This window comes from Heliangelus exortis, chromosome 15 (genome assembly GCF_036169615.1).
Source record: "Heliangelus exortis chromosome 15, bHelExo1.hap1, whole genome shotgun sequence".
In the NCBI taxonomy this organism is placed as follows: Eukaryota; Metazoa; Chordata; class Aves; order Apodiformes; family Trochilidae; genus Heliangelus; species Heliangelus exortis.
The window spans coordinates 3,658,698-3,681,556 of NC_092436.1; the positions used below are offsets into that span (position 1 = coordinate 3,658,698).

General features: G+C 39.9%; 1 protein-coding gene across 1 annotated transcript in view; it reads left to right on the forward strand.

Moving 5' to 3' along the window:
* SPOCK1 (SPARC (osteonectin), cwcv and kazal like domains proteoglycan 1) overlaps nt 1-21,958 on the forward strand; it is a 241,998-nt gene extending 220,040 nt beyond the window's left edge. The window contains exons 7-11 of the mRNA XM_071759083.1: nt 5,091-5,207; nt 11,415-11,636; nt 12,224-12,286; nt 17,249-17,386; nt 18,122-21,958. Coding sequence (XP_071615184.1) covers nt 5,091-5,207; nt 11,415-11,636; nt 12,224-12,286; nt 17,249-17,386; nt 18,122-18,312 — 731 coding nt within the window. The 3' untranslated portion in view covers nt 18,313-21,958. The remainder of the gene's footprint in view (nt 1-5,090; nt 5,208-11,414; nt 11,637-12,223; nt 12,287-17,248; nt 17,387-18,121) is intronic.
* The last annotated feature ends 901 nt before the right edge of the window (nt 21,959-22,859 follow it).

Below are 22,859 nucleotides of genomic sequence, written 5' to 3' on the forward strand. Positions count from 1 at the left end.
TAAATATGCATTTTTAAAGCTTCTGTTTGTTTGTATTTTTGTTTTTTTTTTAAGCTTTCTGCATTTGTAGTTTCCTCTGCTGTACAGAAATAGTTGATACTAGCACAGCCCCTAGGTAATGTTCCCATTCTTGGCATTCAGGGAACAGAGAATTAGTTCCTCAGTCTTTACCTAGGAGACTATTTAGTGACATTTAATAATAATATGAAGACAAAAAAGCCTTCTTTACACATGTAACTGATAGAAATGTCATACTGATTCATCAGTCATAAGAATTATTTTCATAATAATGAAAATAGTAAGGGTAAGGCAACAGATACACACCAGATGGACAAGTGATAGCAGAGAAAATAAATGACACCCAAACCAGGTGATGGGTGCTCTGTGAGTCTGGTCACATTGCTTGCTTATTGTGAAATCTAATTTATCACTATAGCTTTTTCTGGGCTATATGGACTCCTTCCTTGTCACGTTCTACCAGAACATCAAAGTAGCAAGTGAGGCATTAAACAGCAATGTACTTCCATAGTGTACTAAGTTTTGTTTAGAGAGAAATGCAGTAGGAGTTACAAGGCTTGTTTTGTTAGTGGCTGGAAATATTACAATACTGGTTTGCTAAGATGGAGTAAAAACAGGATGTGAAAGAACATTCAATATTGATTTAATCTTATTTTTCTACAGGTAAGTTGTTTTAATGTTGATTCTGGCGCTGAGAACTTTTGAAAGCCCCTCTCTGAAAGAGTGAAATTAACCATTATACTGTTAATTTTCATCACCAATGTATATAGATTAGTGTCTGTAGAGCTGAAAAGGTCCATAATGGAAGCAGGCCTATAAAAACCTGAGCCTTACAGCATGCTAATGGCTTTCCATTAGGTCAGATTAATGTTTTCTGCTTGGTGAAAATAGATTTTTAGCAACCGTGCTTTCAGTTAGGAATAAATAACTGCTGGACCAGTTGCTTCACCCTTGAGAATAAATCTGCACTTTCAGTGCTTGCTATCAAATCCCTCTGCAGCATGATTCCTAGGTGCAGATTGAGGGTGGTGGTTGGATCCAGCAGCAAATGGATCCTCCTCATGTTGCTGTGACTCAGAGTGACATTTTCTGTCACTGCTCAAGGTCCCACTGCCATGGTGGATGCAGGACTTTGGGCTCCAGGATCATGTTGGATGTTAACCAACTCACCTCACCAATCCCCATCAGTAACAGCAGCATCACCAACCCACTTGACACAGGGGAGCTGTGGGCTAGGAACAGGGAGGGATGCAGGAATTAATGTCATGTGAGGACCTGGTACCAGGGAGCTGCTCAGGCAGACTTTCAATTACATCCATAAAGTAACAAGGATAAATTCTTTTGTTTCTTCCTCTCTTAAAAGGTGTAGGAAATAAATTGAAGGCAGATTCTCTTGAGGAAAAAGTGAAAATGCATATTTGCCTGTGTTTGCTCTGGAGTCTTTTTCACAGCAGTAGAGGTTTAAATGGTTGTTGACAGTTGACTGGACAGATTTCAGTTGCTAGAGAAGGGATGTGGAGAGGTTCCTCCCTTGGTGTTTCTCTTCATTGCAGATTTTTTAATCAGGGCTTCAAGTTCTATCAATATCCATATTGTTTGCAACCTACGTATTCTCTCCTTAAAGATCTTCAAATAGCAAGAGACCCATTATCACATCTATTCCTCCTACAGCCCTGCTCTTCTCATCTAAGAAATGTTCCTTGGAACTTCTATTAATAGCAGAGAGGTAGAATTGCACTGCATTTTTCATGAAAAGGGTTCTTAAAAATGCTTTATAACTTGTACTAATGCAAATTTATATACAAGGATCTTAGATTTGGGGCTCCTCAGAGCTGTGCTTCCTAATTGTTTGATATATAACTAATAGGCTCTATCACCAGAACTAAATCATTAAATGTTCTGGCTCCTGGATACCCAGCTGGAGGCTGGGCCTGCTTTTGTGTATTAAACTCATGCCCTCTGAATTTCAGTCCCTTTTGAAGGGTCTCAAATAAGGTACAAGCTCAGAATGGTTAGACACATCTGAAAATATTAAAATAAAAGAAATCAAATGGGATGCAGATCCATTAGGTTGAGAGGTGGAGTCTTTTTTTCCTTGCACGATAGCACTGAAATAAAATTTCATACAAGAAATGTCAAACAATATTTCTTCTATTTTAGTCTCGAGGAGAAAGTAAGATTGAGGGCATGAAATGCTTGAATAGAAATTAAGTTTTTGAATTCTGGTGAAGGAATTTATTATTCACTACATATTCACAGAACTGTTGGTGCCTGTTTTACTCCTGAAACAGCAGATATTCTTGTGAAGAAAGACTGCAGTCCTATGGGAGAACCACAGCCTAATAGCCACTGTTGAATCATCCTTAAGCAACATGCTTAAAGAATATCTCAGTTATTCACAAAAATCTCTCCACATGCAGAAAACTCTGGTTCTGGGTTTATTATCAAGTTTGCACCTCAGATTGAATTCCCAAAGAACTCTGCAGGATTTGTGGCATTTTGCAGACTTGGTGCAAACAAGAAAAAGCATCACTCAGAGTCCATTTTTAAAGGTGCCCTCTTCAGTGAGAGTCTTTGAGGAAGCTGTGGCACAGAAGAGGCTGGATGCCTGCTCTTGCTTCACCAAAATCAAAAGAAATACTCTGAAGGAATGACAGGAGGATACAGGGCCTGGGGCTGAGCAGCCACGGGAGCTGCTCATGGAGGTCATGGACTCCATCACTTGAGTAATGGCAGAGAAATATACATGGTAAAAGCTGATTCTCACCATGCTTAGCATTACAAACAAGCAAAAAAAATGTCATTTTACAGATCCTGACATGCCTGATTGGCTGGACTGCATGGAGAAACAATTTCAAGTCTGATTTCCCTTTATTTAATCTACTTCTCTTCCACTTACACTGTGCATTCAATTCTATTTTCTCTTGCAGATTAAAAGCATGGATTCAAATTACTTCAGTCAGTGCAGTTTAAGCCAAATGATGACCACTTTGCAAAATATATTTTGGAGACTTTATTTTTACAGAGAGAAGGCCACTCTGCACAACTGTGCTCTGAGCTCCTGCCTGGCACTCAGAGTGGACAGGAATGGATGTTTGTAACCAGCCTTGGCTTCCTAAAGGTGTCACATGCTACAAGATTTTTTTTATAAGTTTTCTTGTTTGTTTTGGGGTTTTTTTTCCCCACTCACTTGTTTCTGTAGTTGCCTCATAACATTTTGGCAAAAATATGTCTGATGAAAATGAGCTGGTGACATTTCAGCAGGGGATGCAGGAGCAGCATCTCTCATCTCATGTAGAAGAAGTATCTCCATCAATACCACCATGTATTTAGGTGCTCAGCTCTTGTTGAAATTAGTGCATGATATAAATTTCTTTATGGATCTAAATTCACAAAATAAGAAATTATTCATGCCTGTCTAGAGCTAATTTATGCCTGAATATTTATTACCTATAAGATTAGTTTTCTTCTTACCCTGTCACTGCTTCAGGCAACATCTCCTGATGGGGGCTTGTTACAGGCAGGATACTGGAATTTGTTCTGTTGTGATTTTTCTCTGATAAAGACACTGGAACAAGACAAGGAACAATAGTGGCATGAGATGCTCCTCATAGAACAGATGGCATGGTAGGCTTAAAAATCCAGTCACTCTGACTTTTGTCTTAACTTGCAAAAGTAAGATAATTTGCAATGAGTAAAATAAAATATTGATTTAAGTGAGAAAACTCTAAGTGATTTGCTTTGAAATGCTTTTTCAGTAACCTAAGCCACTTGACAGTTAATACTGCATTGTCTTCTATTTCTTCTACGTTAGGTATTGGGTTTTTTTCTTTAAGACCTGATTCTTCCTTACCTTTCCTCAGCCTTAGTGGAATGTTGATCTTCCTACTTTTATCTCTAATAGGAAATTCTATCAAACTCTTGCAGCATTACAGGAAAATAGGAAAATCTTTCTTTTTCTCCCCTACCCTCCAAAGCTAAAAAACTTTCCACTTAGAAAAAGCTTTAATGCTCTATTTTAAACTTCAGAGTTACTTCTGACCCCAAAAAAACCCCTTGTGAGAACAAATAAATACCACAGCCATGAGGTATCAGCAAGTTCATTGGAGCAGGGAGTTTAAAGACAAGCTGTGGGACTCAATTGTTCTTCAGTAAGGTGGAAGGAGGAATATTATAATGTGCAGTGAATTGAAGACAATGTATTGTCTTCTTCAATTGTATTATCCTCCTGTGAAGGATGTCTGCCTCTATGGCATAAAATCTTGCTCTGTATTCCAAGAAATGTCATTTAAAATGTAGCATGAATACACAGCAGGAATAATAAAATTGTCTGATCATTTGAATTTTAAGCACTAAGCATGATACAGAAACAAGAATATTTTTTCTGACAGAAAATGTTGACTAACTCAGCTTTCTTCCTTAAAAATATTTGCTTTAGCTGGACATTAACCTCCTGGCAGAAATTTCTGGGAAGAATAGATATTTCTCACTAAAAATGTATATGAAAAGAAATGTTTTACCTAGGTAACAAAATGGAATTGGCAGCCTTCAGAGGTGGTAAAGTCTCATTTGCAGTAGAACAAGGGCAACATAACAATTTTCTTTTTTATGTATATAAATAAGTATATATATTTTCTATTACTGTGATAACAACCTTATGCTAAGCCAAACATGGTTAAAAATTATTTCCAGCATCTGGTTTGAGTACTGTGTCTAGGCAAGTAGATCCCTCCTCCCCATCTGTTTGATATTTTTCTCTGAAATCCTAAAAGGTGAAAACATTTAAGTTAAACAGTCACACAGGTCTAATTGAGCACCTGCAGGGAGCTCTGTGTGTAGCTCGTTCCATCACAAATCATGTCAGCTACCAAGGAGGTACTCGAGTGCAACCTAAAATTCATAATATTTTACATTTTTAAACTTGCATCCTTTTCCCTAACCTTCTCTCTTCCTTCAGAGCTCTTGAGGAGAAGGACTTTACAACAAGGAACATTATTTTACTGATAGTCTATCTGGAGCAAGTTTTTTTGCTTGTGCTCTTGACTCATGCTGGTGCTTGGTTCTTTTTCCAGCTTGCACAGACAAAGAGCTGAGGAGCCTGGCTTCACGACTCAAGGACTGGTTCGGTGCTCTCCATGAGGATGCAAATCGTGTCATCAAACCAACGAGCTCAGAGATGGCCCAAGGCAGTAAGAAAAACACTTCTTCTGTTGAATATTGAGTGTTGTTTGCAGCTCCCTGTCCTCTGAGAGTGTTCACCTGACCCCTGCTCTTAGTACTACCATGGCAGGTAGGAGCAAGTGAGCAGCTACGCAGGAGACCAAATCCTGGAAAGAAATCATTTCATCCTTTCCTGTAGGAAAGGGTCATTCTGTTCTATTTGGCCCAAGCTGCTCTAAAAACTGTCAGGCATAGAATGACAGGCACTTTTACAAGTTATTCAGGCAAATAACTGTGTCTGAAGGCCATGGAGGTCACATCTATGCTAGTAAACAAAGCTGCTTAGGGACTTCTGTCAAGTCCTGAGGTTAACTGGTATGACACAATCCATGCTTTTACACTTAAATTTCATGACCCTCCAAATCAATCTGGCTGCATCCAGAGCAGTTCTTGGGGATAGACCATGGTACAAACTCACCTCATGCATCATGGCCAAGTCTGACCCAGTGGCAGTGACATGAGCCAAAAACATGGCACAAAAGCATAGGGAAAACTATGCCTGTGTTGGAAAAGACTCCTTTTGATTTTGCAGTTTCCCACTAACACCTTCTATAAGAGAAAGAATGATGAAAACATCTGCATTGTAGCCACAGAGTTGGAGTAGTTAAATGGTCTGGAATGCTGGAAACTATTGTGTCCCAGGTATTTAATAACACTATCTTATTTAATAACACTATCTTTCCTTCTTTGATGCTTTTTTTTTTTTCTAAGAAAGGAAGAAAACGAGCAGTTTAGAGGACATTTACTCTCAGTGGGTTAAGCCAAAATGACTGATTCTGATGTCATTTACCCACCAGGGAAGGGAAAGATTAAGATAACAGCATCAAAAGAGGTCATGTTCATCAGAGAGCAGATGCAAATTTATTTTCTGTAAGGACTCATTAATCCTTTTAAATAGTGTGTCCCAAAACACGTGGGCTCCAGGGCTGCAAAGTAGGATACACAAGTTTTTTCTAGGTGTGTGACTCACCTTCAGTTCACTGCCCTGATTCTTTGGTACAAGCTGCCTAAAGCCAGAGTTTGCACATACAGGATTAAAAGGGCTCTGTCAGTTGCTCCCTTTTACAGCTCTTTTGACCCCAGTGTCTGGTTTCCCTCTTGTGTGAGGCTGGCAAGGCCAAACATGCAGTCAAGCTGACCCAGAACATCAGGATGGGCTTTTACTGTTGGTCCATGTCTCTACAGCCACTCTTATTTTGTGTTCCTTCTGTGCTTGTGTAGCAATATGTTACCTTTCCTAAAAGAGACAGTAATACCACAGGCTGTAGTGCTCAAAACTAAGTCAAACCTTGCTGATGCCAAGTAATTGTATCTTAAAATTGTGTGATGAAACAAGCCATGCTGTGTGTGAACTTTTCCATATGTCCCTTTCTTTCACTAGTATATACAGTAAAATAAGTATCTTTAAAACCATATGTCCTACTTAAATGGTACTCAAAAAAAAAAAAAAAAAAAAAAAAGGATATTATTGTGCAGAGGAAGCTGAGCTACAGTGCAAGAAGAAGAAGACAAGTGGTGGTACAACTAATTGTGATTTCAAGATGTGAATTCATTTCAGGCCCCATGACAGAAAATACCAGAGACTTAAAACTTTGTCTGAAGTCCTTTGGGCCCAGCACAACATGAAATCTCATTTCATCAGTGTCAAAAGGATTTTTTTTCATGAAGAGAACCTGTGAGTTGCTCACGAGGAGCTTACCAGAGGCCAAAGACCAAATTCATTCCTAGAGGTGTTGTGTCTCTTTTTTTGCAGAAGCAATTTCAGTGAGAAAAACATTCATGGTAATTCTGCAAGTGTTTGCTCTGATTCACAGAGGAGCTGTTATCTGTTTTTCTCTTTTTAGCTTAGTTTGATTCCTGGCAGCTTTTATATGAAAGGCTGCAGTGATCATCTTAAACATTTGAGCTGAACAATGTTCATTTTTAGACTGTTGACTTAGTTTGTCACTTTATGAGCTAAGATTCCTAAATTGGTTTAGAAAGCCACAAACCTTGGACTTTTTTTTTTCTTTTTAAGAGTTTACAACAATGTTCATGAATTAATCTTACATGAGAAATTCTCCAGCTCTGATTCACTCTGATAGCACTGAGGAGACACACAAAATATGGACAGCAGTATTTGGCTTCCTCTAACTTCAAACATTTGTAGAAATGAAAGACATCTTCAACAGGGCTCAGAATTCAAAGAGAAGTTCACATACCAAAGCTTAAAAAAAAAAATAATTGCATGAATCCTGGCAAACAGGACACATGCAGCTCTGGAAATGTGCTCTGATGTACGCATTGCCCTTTTTTTATTTCTCTGCATGTGTTGCCCTCCTCACTAGGCTGATCACTTCATTAAACTGAACTGGTTTGGTTATGCCTGTAGAGTCTTAAAAGGCACACATAGCCTCAAAGTTATTCATTCTGGGTACGCCCCTGTGGCAATGAAAGGAACAGATGGTGGGATGTGATGACTAAGATGCCTCGGACACATCAGCTGTCTAGAGAAGGTGTTCCAGCAGAGATTTCTCTATGCTACATTAAATTTTCAAGATGTTACCGTGAGTGTAAATAAGCTTTTTGAGTGTATTAAGTTCACCCCCAAGTGAAAGAAAAAAGTAGACCTTTTTTTTTTTTTTTTTTAACTCTCTTGAAAGGAAAGGAATGAGGTCAATTCATTGTGTTTGAAATCTCAAACCTTCATTCAATGAGCTATCTGCCAGATCCCAGCAAACCACCATAGGCCAGGAACTTTGTCTTCTGCAGCCTTTGTACAAGTGAAATCTTCTCTATAAATAATATAAGCAACGTGGGGACATGCTGTGACATAAGGAAATAATAAAACTAATTAAGCAGTAAGATCAGATTCAAAGCACTCCTGAGCCTGTTGGTAATTCATAACATCCCTATATTGTATGGAGACAGTCTCTCCGGTTGGAGTGGGAGGAGGTTTTCTTTTACTAGACATCTGTGCAATATAAAGGATTTTTTCTGGGGAACATTTCTTCTCCTTTTTCCTTTACTTGAAGTGATGGGGGAAATTAGGTTAATTATTCCCCTGTTAATTTAATTGTAGCGTACTTTAATAAAATAAAACTGGCTCATATAAGTCAAGTCTTGAAGAGGGGAAATAATTTTATATGCCAGAAGGTGTGTTTATTTTTAATTAGGATTTTCACTTAAATACTCTTTTTAATTTAATTCAATTTTAATTCAAAGGAGGGTGGAGCAGGTCAGGTATTAATGGATATGAAGCTTTCACATGTAGGTCACTGGTTTGATTTCCTTACAGATCTGTAGGAAATGAAAATTGTTAGGAGGCTGAACAGGCAGAATAAGAAACAGGATGGTCTCAATCCCAGGTCCTTGTGAGCAGGTTCCAGATGAGAACAGCCACCACCACAACAGGCTGAAGGGACATAGGGTCTGCCCTGTTCTCTTGCTTCCCACCTTAAGCACTGCAGGGCTGAGCTGCTGCAGAGAAGTTCTCCCTGAGGTTACTTCTTTGTTGGATATGTTGTGCTTATTAACTGGGGATGTAATTCTTTACAGAATTACAGTATGTGTACATTCCAACATACAGAGAGACTATTACAGAATTAACCTTTTTATTTATAATAACCATCTAGCTAAGTTGCACCTGCCACTGTAAGAGGCTTCCAGAGAAGTAAACTGGGAAACAATACAGCCTCTTACTGATATGGATCTCTGGCCACCATAGTGAAAACTCCTTTATTTGTTAGAAATTGCAATTAAAAACTCTTCATCTAATGCAATTAACTGTCATTGTAAGTGACCTTTCATGATGGTATCTTGCATCTAAGCCCTGATGGCATGTCACAGAGCAGCTTCATGTGCACATCAGTCACTGGCTTGTGATCTGCTCAGACAGAGCAGAACAGAGGGCAGGATGCTGTTGGAGCCCCTGCATTGTACACACAGATACACACTTGCCAGCAGGGAGGAAAATGAGACCCAGAAACAATCCAGAGGCCCTGTCAGGGGCAAGTTCATGCCAGGAGCTTCTCCTCTCTGCCTTGATACCTGACAGTCAGGAGATGATTCTGGAGACCCACAAGGCTGACCTGTGCTCAGCTGGTTTTAAAACAGACCTGGTTACCTTAACAGCTCTAAGTGGGGTGTAAAGACTCATCAGAGAGGGCATCTGTGCAGGGAAAGCACAGCCAAGGGAATCCAGCTGGTTTTCCCCTGGAAATTGTTAAACCAGGATAGCTGAAGCATGTACCAGTCCTTGCTCCACTGAGCACTAACGTGTTCCACCCCTGCCTATCTGATACTTCTACCCTGCCCCGTGGTTGGGAATCAGGTACAGCAACAACTTGCATAGGGCAGGACTGTGTTTCCTGGTTCTCTGGGCTTTGTAAAGGAAAAGTCAAGGGCTCTTAAATCATTTCATTCAACAATAGATTGCAAAGTAACCAATCCTGTTTTCCTTTCATTTAAGGAATAAAATCACTGAAGTCAATAGTCATAATTGCTTCAGCAAGGCAAGCAGAGGCTTCCTTCCTACATCTGTTCACATGGCCTGTTTCTTTTTGACTGTGCTCAAGCTTGATTAGATAACATTTGAGGAGATAATGGCACAAAAGAGTGTGATGAAATGTTCAGCACGATCTCTCTCCCCTGCCTGAGCCCTGAGGAAATGGTCTTACCTTCTTCCTTTCTTAGAGAAAGCTGTACTGTGAATGACATAAACCTTCCCATTAGTTAACCCTTCTGATTGTTCCTCCAGCTCACTGACATCTTCAGCTGCAGTTGCATACAAAAAAACCCCACAGCTTCCAGCATAAAGCACTGCCCTCCTTTGGATTCATACTTAAAATAGCAGGTAGGCTGCAGAGCTTGGACAAACTGTCAGTGTGATTCCAGCAACATCTTAGATTTCATTTTAACAAAGCAGCATCCTGAAATGGGACTTGACACTTACAGCAAATAAGGGTAAGCTTGACCTCTCTCAGTGAAAGATGCAGTCAAAGGAAAAGGACCATCTGGCTTCTTGTCGTGGCCCCTGGCAGATGCATGGTGCACAGGCAGGTTAGAGCATGCAGCCAAAAAGTGTGAGCATGCAGTGCCCAGGGAATGTGGGTCAGGTACCCTCCCTGCCTATAAATCCCCAGCCAACGTGTGCATCTTTCTGAGTTCCTGCTAAAGCCAATATTCTTATTTTCAGGTTTACTAGCTCACTCCTTCTAAAGCCAATATTCTTATTTTCAGATTTATTAGCTAGTTCTACAATGCAAATAGACCCTCTTCCATGATAGGTTATTTGGAAATTAGTCCATGTTTTTACCAAGCGTTGGAAAATACAGTGAGGGTAGGGATTTATAATGCCCTGCCTGTGGCAGAGGACGATGCCACTGGTCTTGTGGAGATGCAAGATACTGGAACATAAATCTCATATACATTGTGAGTATCTATATGCATAGCTTGGTCTCTCTGTGATACTGGTGCTGCAGTCTTTTAAGGATTTGGGCTATTAAGATGAATTATGATGGTGGTTTCCAAAGCACTGGAAGAGCAGAATGCTGTGTTGCTGCACAACCCTGGAGGCTGTAGGAAGGAACAGGGTGGCTCTGGCACACAGAACCATGTCCAGCTCCCTGGAGCTCCTGGCTGCAGCAGGAGCTGCTCTTCTTCAGAGGGCTGCAAGCCAGGGACCCTTCATTCCTTCTCTCACCAAGCAGCAGGGGTTTGAGGAGTGAAGAGCTGGGGTGAGAGGTGGGAGGGTGGGAAGGTACAGCAAGAAAGAATTTGATCAGGGAAGTAGAAAAACGTCTAGGAAATAGGATTTACATTGCATTCAGACTCAGTCTAGTTTAAAAATCAGGTGGATGCAGTCTTTTCTCATTGCGTTCTATTTTCTTGGAATAAGGTCAAACCACTTGGGCTGTGGACAGGGAAAAAAAATAAGATGAGAATTTTTTCAGTAGAAGTAACTTTGAATTACAGTAATCAGCTATGAATCTGAGCCCTCTCCACCCCACAGGTTCCAGAGGGTGTGACTAGTGCTACAGTCTGTAGCCATAGTTGAGTTTTAAACATCACACTATCAGTTCAATCCTAGAATCCTGTTGTGCTTCAGGCAAGTCAGGCTCAGATTCCCCAGCAATGGTTGCTGTGCAGGGAGTGTGCTGGGGTTCAGCTGGGGATATTTCCCTGTCTTCTTGCAGGATTTGACACCAGCATACTGCCAATATGTAAGGATTCCTTAGGCTGGATGTTCAACAAACTTGACATGAACTACGACCTGCTGCTGGATCCCTCAGAGATCAGTGCCATTTATCTGGATAAGTACGAGCCCTGTGTCAAGCCCCTCTTCAACTCCTGTGACTCCTTCAAAGATGGAAAGCTTTCCAACAACGAGTGGTGTTACTGCTTCCAGAAGCCAGGAGGTGAGTTGTGCAGTTTTGCAGTACAAAGAGAAGTTGCTTGGGTGTCCCTGTGTTTCAGGTTTGTTTGATCTGCTCATAGAGATTGGTAATTGGCAGTCAGCTGAGGGAGAAAGCTTTTTTCCTCCAGCACTTTTGTGAAAGGGCATCGTGTGACAATGTTTAAAGTCACAGAGTAACTGTATTAATATCCCTTGATCATTAAAACAAAGAAATCACCGATGCCAGTGCACACAGGCTAGAAATAATCCCTCCTGATAGAAAGTTCAAGAACATTGCCTTTTCATAATACAGAAATTGGTCCATTAGCAAATCACAGATACACACTTGGCATGCTTGGTGAAAAGGGGAGAAAGGGCTTAACAATGCAAATGGCCCCCAAACACTGTTCTCAACTACAGTGTGTTGCTTTTCTTTTTTTAATTAGTGGCACTAATGATAGAAATTTGTTTTGCAGTACAGGACCAGCATATGGGCTTCTTCCATTCCCAGGTGTACAGTAGTTGACATTTCGTGTCAGTAGTGAAGCCAGTCATTACTGAGCCTGTCCTGTACCATCTGGAAACTGATCCTCTTACATTATATTTTAGGTCTTCCTTGCCAGAATGAAATGAACAGAATTCAAAAGCTAAGTAGAGGGAAGAGTCTGTTGGGTAAGTACAATTACTTGCTATCCATTTGCTCAACTAATGAAAGCTTCTGTGATTATTTTAACTTTATATGCAGTAATGTTTTTTTCAATTAGAGACTGATGTTTTGAATCAGGACTAGGCACCAAGGAGTGTAGGCCTGACACTATGAAATAAAACAAGTAATGAGATAGCAACATTCAGAACAGGTGTCAGCATGGCAGCAGGTTCAGAAGTAATTTACAGCTCTCCAGAAATGCAAAGCCTTGTCTGCACAGAGCTTCATGCTGCCTTCATCACCTCCTAGGTCAGAAGCTTGATAAATTGACCCAGTTTTGAAGGGTGACTGAAGGTGCCCCAGTGCACAGCTAATGGGTTCATGTCTTCTTCCAGTTATGCTGCACTGTAGATGTTCCTTGGGGTTCCATTTTGCCTAATCACCCTAAAAAATATTTCAGTGTATCCCACACCTGTGCAAGGAGGAATTTGTGTGGCCTCACTTCAGGCAGCCCTGCAGGGTGCTTCTTGCTTTGTGATAGTGCCTGCCCCTCACTTTGCTGATTGTTGGGAGCCTCTATTGATTCATAACTTGCACTGGACATCTATAATTAGGTGAAATAAATCCCCATATGGCATTTTCCCATTTAATTGCTAGAAACTCAGGCTGTTGAACTGACTAAATTTTAAGGTAACTCATTCCATACCCTAAAATGGTGTTATCTATCCCAGTGCTTACGTGGTGATATTTTATTGAAACTTCTGTCTTATTGCATTCATGTACCTCAAGACAATTCATGTGGGCCTGTCAGCACAGATTAAAGTCTCTGTTTGCCAAAACCCCTGTATTTCACCCTGGCTTACCTCAGCCCTGGCCTGTCAGGCCCATCATTGGGAACCCTTGTCAGGCTCTCACAGCATCCCTGGCTGCAGCACAGAGGATGCACGTCAGCTCTGCTGGAATGCTTGGGATGCTTCTCTGGTGAATGTCTCTGCTTCTCAGGTGGCTCCCAGATTTTAGTTTGATGTTTTGAGATTCTCCTTAGCAAGCCCTGCAAATGGAACTTCTGAACTATTGACCCATCCCTGCTGTTCCCCCGTGTCACTGCCATTGAACTTAAGTTTCAGGTACCTTGTGAGCCTGGATTTGATGGTTTAAAATAGGAATAAACATCCCCAAAAGCCATGGGGCCTACAGTTTAGTTCCATCATCCTTTCCTAGCAAGTTCACATAAAGATGGAGAAGTTTCAGAGTTACAGCTCCTGCTGTTCATGGCTGTGGGAGCAAAGGCAGGATCAATGGCTCAGCTGTGTTTGGGCTCCATTCAGTAAATATTTTGCATTTGTGTTTCACTGCCTGTTGTGGAAGAGGAAGTCATGGTGTTCTCTGTCTTGTGAGAGTTCTGATTTTCAAAGCCTCCTAAAGGAATAAGGAGCCTGGTTTCTAACAGATAGCTTTGGCTGCCCCATATTTATGTTATGCTTTGCTGTTATTTGCTATATATAATAAATGTCATCTAGTTTGAAACAAAAGTGCTTGGTTCTGATGTGTGGGGGGAAATGATGGCTCTAGTGCCAGTAGCACAACAGGCAGGCAGTTGTAGCTTGTCACTGGGATCTGATCACAGTAGCAGGAGTAAAATGACAAAGTAAAAGTGTGGTCCCTTACCACAAATAACTTCTAGCCAACTGTATTTTAAAAAAAAAAAAAAAAATGAAGGATGAAAGTGGCTGTGCTCAACAAATCAAGAAGTGTCAGGCATAGGTTGTTCCACAAACTAGGAAATTATAATATAGAGAGAAACTCTTTGCTTCACCTACCTTGAAAGTCTGTCTGCATGATGGTACCTGTCTGAGATTTTAATCAGATCTTACAGCTATTTATACGGTGGGAAATGTTGGCTTTTCTCTTCAGTGACTGAAAAATCATGCAAATAGAAACTCAAGCATACACGTGACAAAAACCACACTTGTAGCAACAATAGAGTTTGAAAAAAGAGATGAATATTTTCAGATAATCCAGCCTTTAATTATTCTCTTTGCTTCTCTACCCCTGACATAGAGAGCACAACATTTACAGTCTGGACAGTACACATGAATAATATTTCTGTTAACTTGTAGCCATTGATAAAAAATGATGACTTTGATTTTTTGTTCTCTATGTATTTTTCAAAACGGTGACAGTTGCAACAAAGTACTTCAAAGCCATTACTGTTAGATATGTTGAATTTGGAGGCTTTCAAATAGAGTCTAGCATCCCAGGGGACTGAATTAAAAAGTAAACAGCACTATTCATCTTTTCCTACCAGATTTATCTAGAGTACAATTAACTGCAGAGTGTGTACTTTTAGAGCATACAACTGTGCAGCCTGATAATGCTTCTCCCACATCACTAAGGTAATAAATTTCTGCTCCCACCACTATTTTCTTCTGCATCAGCCCTGTGAATTCAGCTAACACAATAGCTGTGTGCTGGCTAGCACTTAATTCTGTCAGGCTTTTGCCTCAGTGCTTCAGTATCTTTAGCATATAATTATTCTCCCTATGTCCTCTGAGGGAGGGAAGTATTATACAGGGAAGGAAATTATTGGAAAATAATAATAAAATATATATCTATAGGTCTGGATCTATAGAGAGGATACAGATGCAAAAGTGATGCAAAAGAGGAAGCAGGATTCACTAAGCCAAGGCAGTTCAGTGGGGAGTAACTAACATTTTGCAATGTTTAATAGTAAAGCTGGTCCAGCAGCCACCCTCCCCATCCTTGTGGGGAAGCAGCATCTCTGCAAGAGTCTCTGGAGAGGGAACACAAGCTCCTTTCTCTTTCTAAACCCTTCAGATTTTCTTTCATGCCACAGCAAATTATGGGGTGAAACATTCCCTCTAAGTGGGCTATCTGGATGCCATGCTCCAGAAGAGCAGAGCTCATGGCCAGAGCTTGTTTCTGATGAACACAGGTTCGAACTGATTTATGTAGGACTTAAGGGAGGAATCATCACACTGTGCAACACTTGTTCCCAAGGACTTTCTACCTCAGCAGATTATCCCCTGCATCTCACACATTGGAGAGGGCATCCTGCATTTTTCCCTCTGCTGGTTGGCAAATACTGTGCCATTAGTATGCATAGCTAAATATTTAGAGCTCTGGTGTTACATTGCAATTTGGCACAAATTTGCCACGCAGAAGGAAAAGCAACTTCTACTCTTCACTGTGACCCGAAGTGTGAATTCTTTCCCACATACTGATGTTGGCAGTGAGCCTGGGCCGTAAGTTATTTTTAAATCTATGGCTTTTACAGGAAGCGTGGAACATTTTAATACCTTAAGAGAAGCACAGTGAAACTACTCCAAAAGGCCTGTTTCAAAGAAGGGGAACGTTGCATTGCTCAAATAAAAAGGGTAGAGCTATGCTGATTTACACCAGTACAAAATTGGCACCTAAGCATTTTTTCCAAGATTGTGTGGAGTCTGATAAACACCTGGAGTGCTTAACAGAGAGAGGACTTGAGCATAAATTAAAAAAATAAAAGAATCTTAATATTGAAATAAAAGATTGAGCAATGACCATTAACTTACAAGAACCTGCAAAGCAAGTATACATACATGGTTATTGGAACAATTTCTTTATAGTGAAAATAATTTTATGTTAGTCATTAGTATACATGAACATAATGGTGTTGCCTGTGAGCAAACCTGCTAGAAGATCATGTTCTGAAGTGATTTAAAATCCTCTCCCTAAGGGATGTGAAGTGGTCTCCAAAACTGCTCTGATATACAAGGATTTGTTCAAAGGTTTCTGTTCTCATTTTCCACATCTACATTAGCAGCACTCAAACATTAGAGAAGATCTGCAGTGCAATGGGTCTGGAAATTCAAGGAGGCACTTATAAATTTGTGTGTGTTTTCATGAGATTGACTGACTTCCACTTTTATGTCTTTTATATGGGAAATTTCATGACACTTGGGCAGCACCTTCTCATTCATTTTTCCTGTGAGAAATGTAGTGGAAGTAGCCCCTTTGACACATGAACTGTCTGAAGAGATGCTACACACGTGGAACTAGTTAAAAAACTTACTGCAAGACCAGTAAATCACTGGTATCTTTGACAAAGAGTAAAATACTTTCTCAAAAATCATTTGAGACAAGAAATTTGGGGGCAAGGGCGGGTTTCTGCCATGTTTCAAATTGAAGCAATTTGCAAAGAAGGGAGAATGACAGTACTGACCTCCCCTGGGAAAAAAGCTAATTCATCTCGAAGGACAAGAGGGCTTTTCATATTGAAGTATATTTGCTGTATCTGCTGAAAATGGTGGGAACAATAAAGCAAGTTTCTCCTGAGAGCTCCCCTGTCACCAGGAGCCAGAATGAACCACTCTCTACAAGGCTGAACTATATTGGTTTTATTGTGAGAAAAATCTTGGGCTTCAAATCCAATGACTTATTGACTTCAGATCCTGTGGTCCTTCTCTGAAAAGCTTATGCATTACTTCTTTTATGCATGGGAACTCTTAGTAAGTCAGAAGTTGTGCTTGAGATTAGTATGAATAGCAAGCAGATGGCAGATACCTTCCAGGGATAATTATAGTGTTGTGGAAAAACTTGTATGATAAACACTGGAGGAGCACAAATGGATGGGAAATGCAGAACTAATGAAGTTGGGTAATAATCTACTTGGGAAGAAAACTTTAAAACTAGGACTTAAGTCTGCACATGGCTCTGTGGGAATATTAATCATTCAGGGGCAGACTGAAGCTCTCTAATACCATATGGCATCAGCCTCTGCACCCTATATATGCACAAATATTTATGCACTGAGCAGTGACCAGGGTGGCTGAAAAGTCACCCATAATTTCTGCTCTCTTTTAGGCACCAAATAATCACATGCATTTTCTTGCTAACATCAAAATGGTCTTCATGTAACTAAGTTCACTTTACTTCACATACCCACAGAGATTTGTGTTACTGATTATATCTTATATTTTATTCAGGTGCTTTCATCCCCCGGTGCAATGAAGAAGGTTACTACAAAGCCACTCAGTGCCATGGCAGCACAGGGCAGTGCTGGTGTGTTGATAAGTATGGGAATGAGATAGCTGGCTCAAGAAAGCAAGGGACAGTGAGTTGTGGTGAGTAATGAAGTGCTTTCCTCAGGCAGCAAAGGAATTAACACTCTTGTAAGCCATTGCTGAATGATGGAGAATGATAACCAAAGCAAATGTGCCTGCCCATGTTCAAAGTCCTCCTGTCTTTTCCTATTCAGGATACACAAGGCCTAAGTGTGTAAAAAATTGTAAATTAACAACAAAACTGCTGACAGGACAACATTATGTAGATATGTGCCAACACCAAGTAGCTGTTTTATCTCAACAAGCAAGATTTCAGCCTTACATCTTCAGAGTGTTTCAGTGATGGCAAGGAATGGGGCTTTCTTGTTTGAGAAGAAACAGAAAAAGCAGTGACTTGGAAGGTCTGAGATGCCCAGAATCACATCACTGATGTTAGGCTGAAGAGCTACATTTTCAGAGTGTGGCTTATGGTCTGAAATCAAATACATTTGTGAAATGTTTTTAGCCTGTTTTACAAAGTTGTGATAGGATGAAAGCGTTGACAAGTGAGTGATGATTTTCTGCCCTCCATGCATGTGAACAGAGGCTCTCAGTCAAGTCTCTGGGAGGAGGGCAATGCATACCTTCTCATGCAAGTCAATTTTTAAATTTATTCTAGTTCAGGATGAAAACTAAAAATTTAGAGGTTGTTTCATGAGTAGCAGCACCAATGAATTTTAAAAGTAACATGGCAAGGGTGGTGGTGATAAGGAATTTTGTCTCGTGGGGAAATGACCTTTCCTGTTCACCTTTCAGAAGAAGAGCAAGAAACCTCAGGGGATTTTGGCAGTGGTGGATCTGTTGTATTGTTGGATGATTTGGAAGAGGAACCTGAAGCAGCTAAAAAAGACAAAGAAGGGAAACTGAAGGTTCATGTAAGAGCAGCTAATGAAGATGATGAAGATGAAGATGATGATAAGGAGGATGAAATTGGTTATATATGGTAGTGCCCATCATAATGAGGACTTACATTTTGCACAATATTGCAAGTCCCACCATATCTCTGCAATTGTATCTGAGAGTACCTGGCACAAATATTTCCTCTCTACTGAATTTAATTTTGTATAGTCTACTTAGTCTGGACAACAACCTTTTTTTTTCCAGCAAGGACTGTTTGGAATACAACATTTGTTCAGTTGGTTTGGGGGATTTTTGTTCTATCCACAGGGGCAATGAGTTTTGTTTCAAAAAACATTTCATGTCTTAATCCTCAAATGCCCAGCTGATGAAATACATACTGTGAAAGAGGAATCACAGAAGGGGCTCAACAGAGAAATGCAAGGCTTAGAAATCCCTTCTCATGTTAGAGAATTTGTGTCATAAATTGTTACCTGCATCACATCAAAAATAGTAATTCTTCTTTCCTGAAGAAGGAAAGTAGGTGCCTCATTTTCTAGTCCATGTTTTTTTATGTTCCTGTAGAATAAGTCTCTACGGATAGTGACTTCTGGCTGCCCAGCACCAGAAAAGAAAGAAATAAACCCACTGGCAGGATTTTCTATTCCTTACGTTTTCTACAAATGAGTTCAACAGGCTTAGCCCAGCCCATGCTGAAGGCAGAGTTCTCACCAGAGATAGATCACCTCCTTCACACTGCTCATTTAGGTAAGAACACAGCCTTGATATTAAGAGATGCTGAGAATATGAAGTTATCATGGACCAAGCACTACAGACAGGGACCAGTGTCCTCCTGCATTTTAAAGTGTTTGAGAAAAGAGTGTTTTGTGAATTTATAGCATCATCACAACATCCATAGCTGGTCCTCAGCTTCTGTAGGAGCTCGGCTGCCCTAAAAGCTGTACTAACATCCCCTAGGAGCCCTCTGCCTCTGGCTCACACACTAACTTCTCCAGTTACTCTAAACCATTCCTCATTCCTGCTATAAAGCTGTCAGAGACACTAACCATCAAAAGTAATAAGCTGTCATTTCTTTAATTTAAATAGTTACTATTTATTTGGCCTGTTTCAAAAACCAAATGTAGGTGGTCATGTTTCAAAAGCCCCTTTGCTCAGCATGACAAGCTGCACACTTGAAATAGACATACCTAAAAGAGAATAGCATTAAAATAAAATCCATGTTTCTCTCAGCATCTCCCATATATTCATAGATCTGAATTGTGTCACAGAATATTGATATGAAATTCTTTCCTTTCCCATGGCAGGTCTCTAATGCAGGAATGTACTGGGGTTACCTTTGATTAGTTTTGCTTTTTTCAGAACCTCAGCCCTACTGTTGTGTTAGGAAGCAGACACGAGTGCTTTAGCAGTGCCTGTCATTTGCCTGTGAGTTATTTTGCAGAACAAAAAATCTGCTTATTACACAGAAAACTAATTCTATGGAGGGTTGTTTGGTTTTTTTTCCTTTTTAGTTTTGGATGTAGATGTGGAGATATTATAGAGTCAAATCATAGCTGGTTACATTTACATTCAAAAGCAGGCAAATACCATGCTGGTTGGCAGTTGTCATTTTTGAGGGTGACTGCCCACGGGGCTTTGGCCCTCTCAGACATGACTACAAGAGCAATACAGAAAAGAAACTCATTTCAGACACCACGTGTGTCAGGGGCACAGTTGTTTTCTCCTCTTTCATTTCCTATTTATCGAGATCAGTGACCTGAGAACAAAGAGCAAGCCTGTCTCATTAGTAATGCAGAAGGATGTGTAAAACTGTGAGGAATGTGTTGTGTCACACCCCCCACATCCTCCCAAAAATCTGCCATCAGACATTTGCAAGAGTCCCACAGCCTGCCCTGCCTCAAAGCCCTTTGGGTTTCCTATAGCTTTTGAAAATTTACTTTAAAATCACTGTCCAGGAGCTGCACAACATACATATCCCCCCCACATTTACTGCTCACCTCTCATAGAAAAAAGGATGCTGAGTGCAAGAGGACCAGCTGCAACCAGCATGTCTGTTGCTCTTAATAGGTTGATTTCCTGAGAAATAAAATCATAATGGTTAGACTAGGAACACCCTCAGCAGCTTGGTTCTCACACATGGTTATATCTTAAACTATAAATCAATTACCATTGGAGCTGGGCAAACACCCCTAGCCAGAAGTCCTTCTTCAGTTGTTCAAATGTTCTGAATCAGGGCCAGCACTGGGAAAATGCCATTTTAGTGACCAGCTCAGTGGGGTCAGCTGCACACAAGTTTCATTACCATAATGTCCACTCCCAAAGTGTCCCAGCCTGGTCCAGGGCACGCTTTGTGCTGGGAAGGGCAGCTCAGATGATTGCTTTAGGAGCAAGTTCCTAAATATTACAAAGTAAAACCCTTTACTGATCCACCGGAACCCTCCAGTGGTTGAGATATATATACATATGTGTATATGTGTGTGGCTGTGTATATATATGTTTATACACATACATGTGTGTGCATACATGTGTCTGTGTGTCCAGGTTGGCGAGACGCATTAAGAAAAATTTCTTTAAAAGAAAACAGTGATTCTACCAAGAACCAGTGCTCTTCCAAATCAAGCCCCTTCCATTCTTTATGCTTTGTAAAGGCTTTGAGTGGAGTCCAGCTTAATTTAATTCTTTTTTTTTTTTTTTTTTTTTTTTTTTTTTTTTTTTTTGTCCTTTTTAAAGCAGAACATCCCATATGCATCGAGTCATTGAATCGCCAAATACTTTCTCATTGTGAAAAACAGAGTTGTCCCATTCTTACAGAGACACAGAGTTGTCTTTTAGAGCCACAAACCAATTTTTAATCTCATTTTATTTTCATATTAGAGATTATAAAATACTGTTAGGCATTGCTTTATATTTCAAGGTGTCCTTTTAACTGCTGTGGTTAAATCAAAATCTCCTTGAGTTCAGATTTCAGCACAGTTGGATTTTTTGGGGTCTCTATTGGCCTTTGTTGTGCTCACAAAGAATCCTTTTCCTTTGCTTTGTCTTTTTTTAAGCTATTCTGTGCTATTATTTTAAACCATTTGAAGTGTTTATTTAATATTTATTCTACAGTTTATATTGAAAAAAATGTAAAGTTTATATTTAAAATGACACTGTTTGTTAGTGAATGCTTCTCTTTGCCTCTCCAGCCTAGTCCTTTAGTCTCAGTGTACATTTCTGGCATGGGAATATTTTGATATTAGAAGTTTTGTAGCATCTTTTCCCCTCAAGCAGCAAATGACATAGATCTAAGGTCACCACTTGATACAAATCACCAGATTGCTCAAGCTTTTCTTCCTACATTTGTTGGCTTTTCTTGCAGTCCCTTCTGTATGCCATTCAAGTTCTTTTAATACATAGACTGCTCTGTACAGTTCCTAGACATCAAAAAGCCCTTTCTACACTAGGTGGGTTTTGGTCTTTTTATACTTTTCTCAATGCTGTCGATGTCTGCTACTGTTCAATGCGTAGATCTGTAAGGAGAGCTCCAAATATTATGTGTTTCAGTTTGATGTCCCTGCTGTAGATGGATGTAGCCTCTCATAGTAATTAGAGCTGCACAGTAAATTCTGAATGCTTTTTCCATAAGGAGTTAAGTGGAATGTGAGCATTTCGCTACCTTTGGTTAACTGTAAATGCTTAACTGTAGTCTGAAATAGTTGCATTTTTGTCTGTCAATAAATTTTAATTTGTCTGCGACTCCTTATTGTCTGCCCTGAGTTTTATTAAAATTTGGGGATCAAAAACACCACAATACCTTGAGTCAGCATTTAATCACGTATAGAAACGGATGGTCTTTCACATTTGGTTTGTACCTCATACCTCTGCTCAATGTCAGCTGTAATCTGAAGTTAAGGTCACTAGAAAGCTATATTTTAAAAGCAGAAATGAAGCTAAACTGAAAGTAACAGCTGGAGCAAAATCAGAACTTTTCAAATTATGTTAAATTGATTTAACATGGGCAGGGGAGTGGTAGCTTTCATTTTTATTTCCTCCTCTGTTTGAAAATGGTCATGGTTTTCTGTCTCTCTGAAAGTTATGCAGGGCAGTTCTATAAACACAGTCACATGCTACAGTGGCCATTATTTACAGTGTAAATGAAGACAAAATTATATTGAATATAATTGATACAAGCCTTCCTCATTTAGAAATACCTGGTTTTCTGTCTCTATTACTAAATTAGAACTCCTCCTCTTTATTATTACCATTAACCAATTTTAACAGCCAACATTATTACAGTGCTAATAAAAGAGTTTGGTATTTCAGCACCTTTCCTCTGTATGTGCAATATTAAATTACTAAAAGTGAAAGCATGGAACCTTTTTTCAAACAGTTCTGCAGTTACCAGCTCATCAGGTGACACATTTCTTACTTGTCTGTCCATATCCCACTGGCTGGGTGTCATCCAGGGCCAAAGTAAATTTCTATTAAAATGACTGTATTCATTAGTTTATTTTTACTGTGGGTACCACACGTTACTTCCAGTATCTTGCCTTACCTGGCACTAAAAAAAAATGGGCTTTTCCTTTCCAGCACCACTTTGAAGTGTCTGACTCTTTCATGTTGAAGTGATCCAGCTGTGCCCCATGTCAGGTTCTGT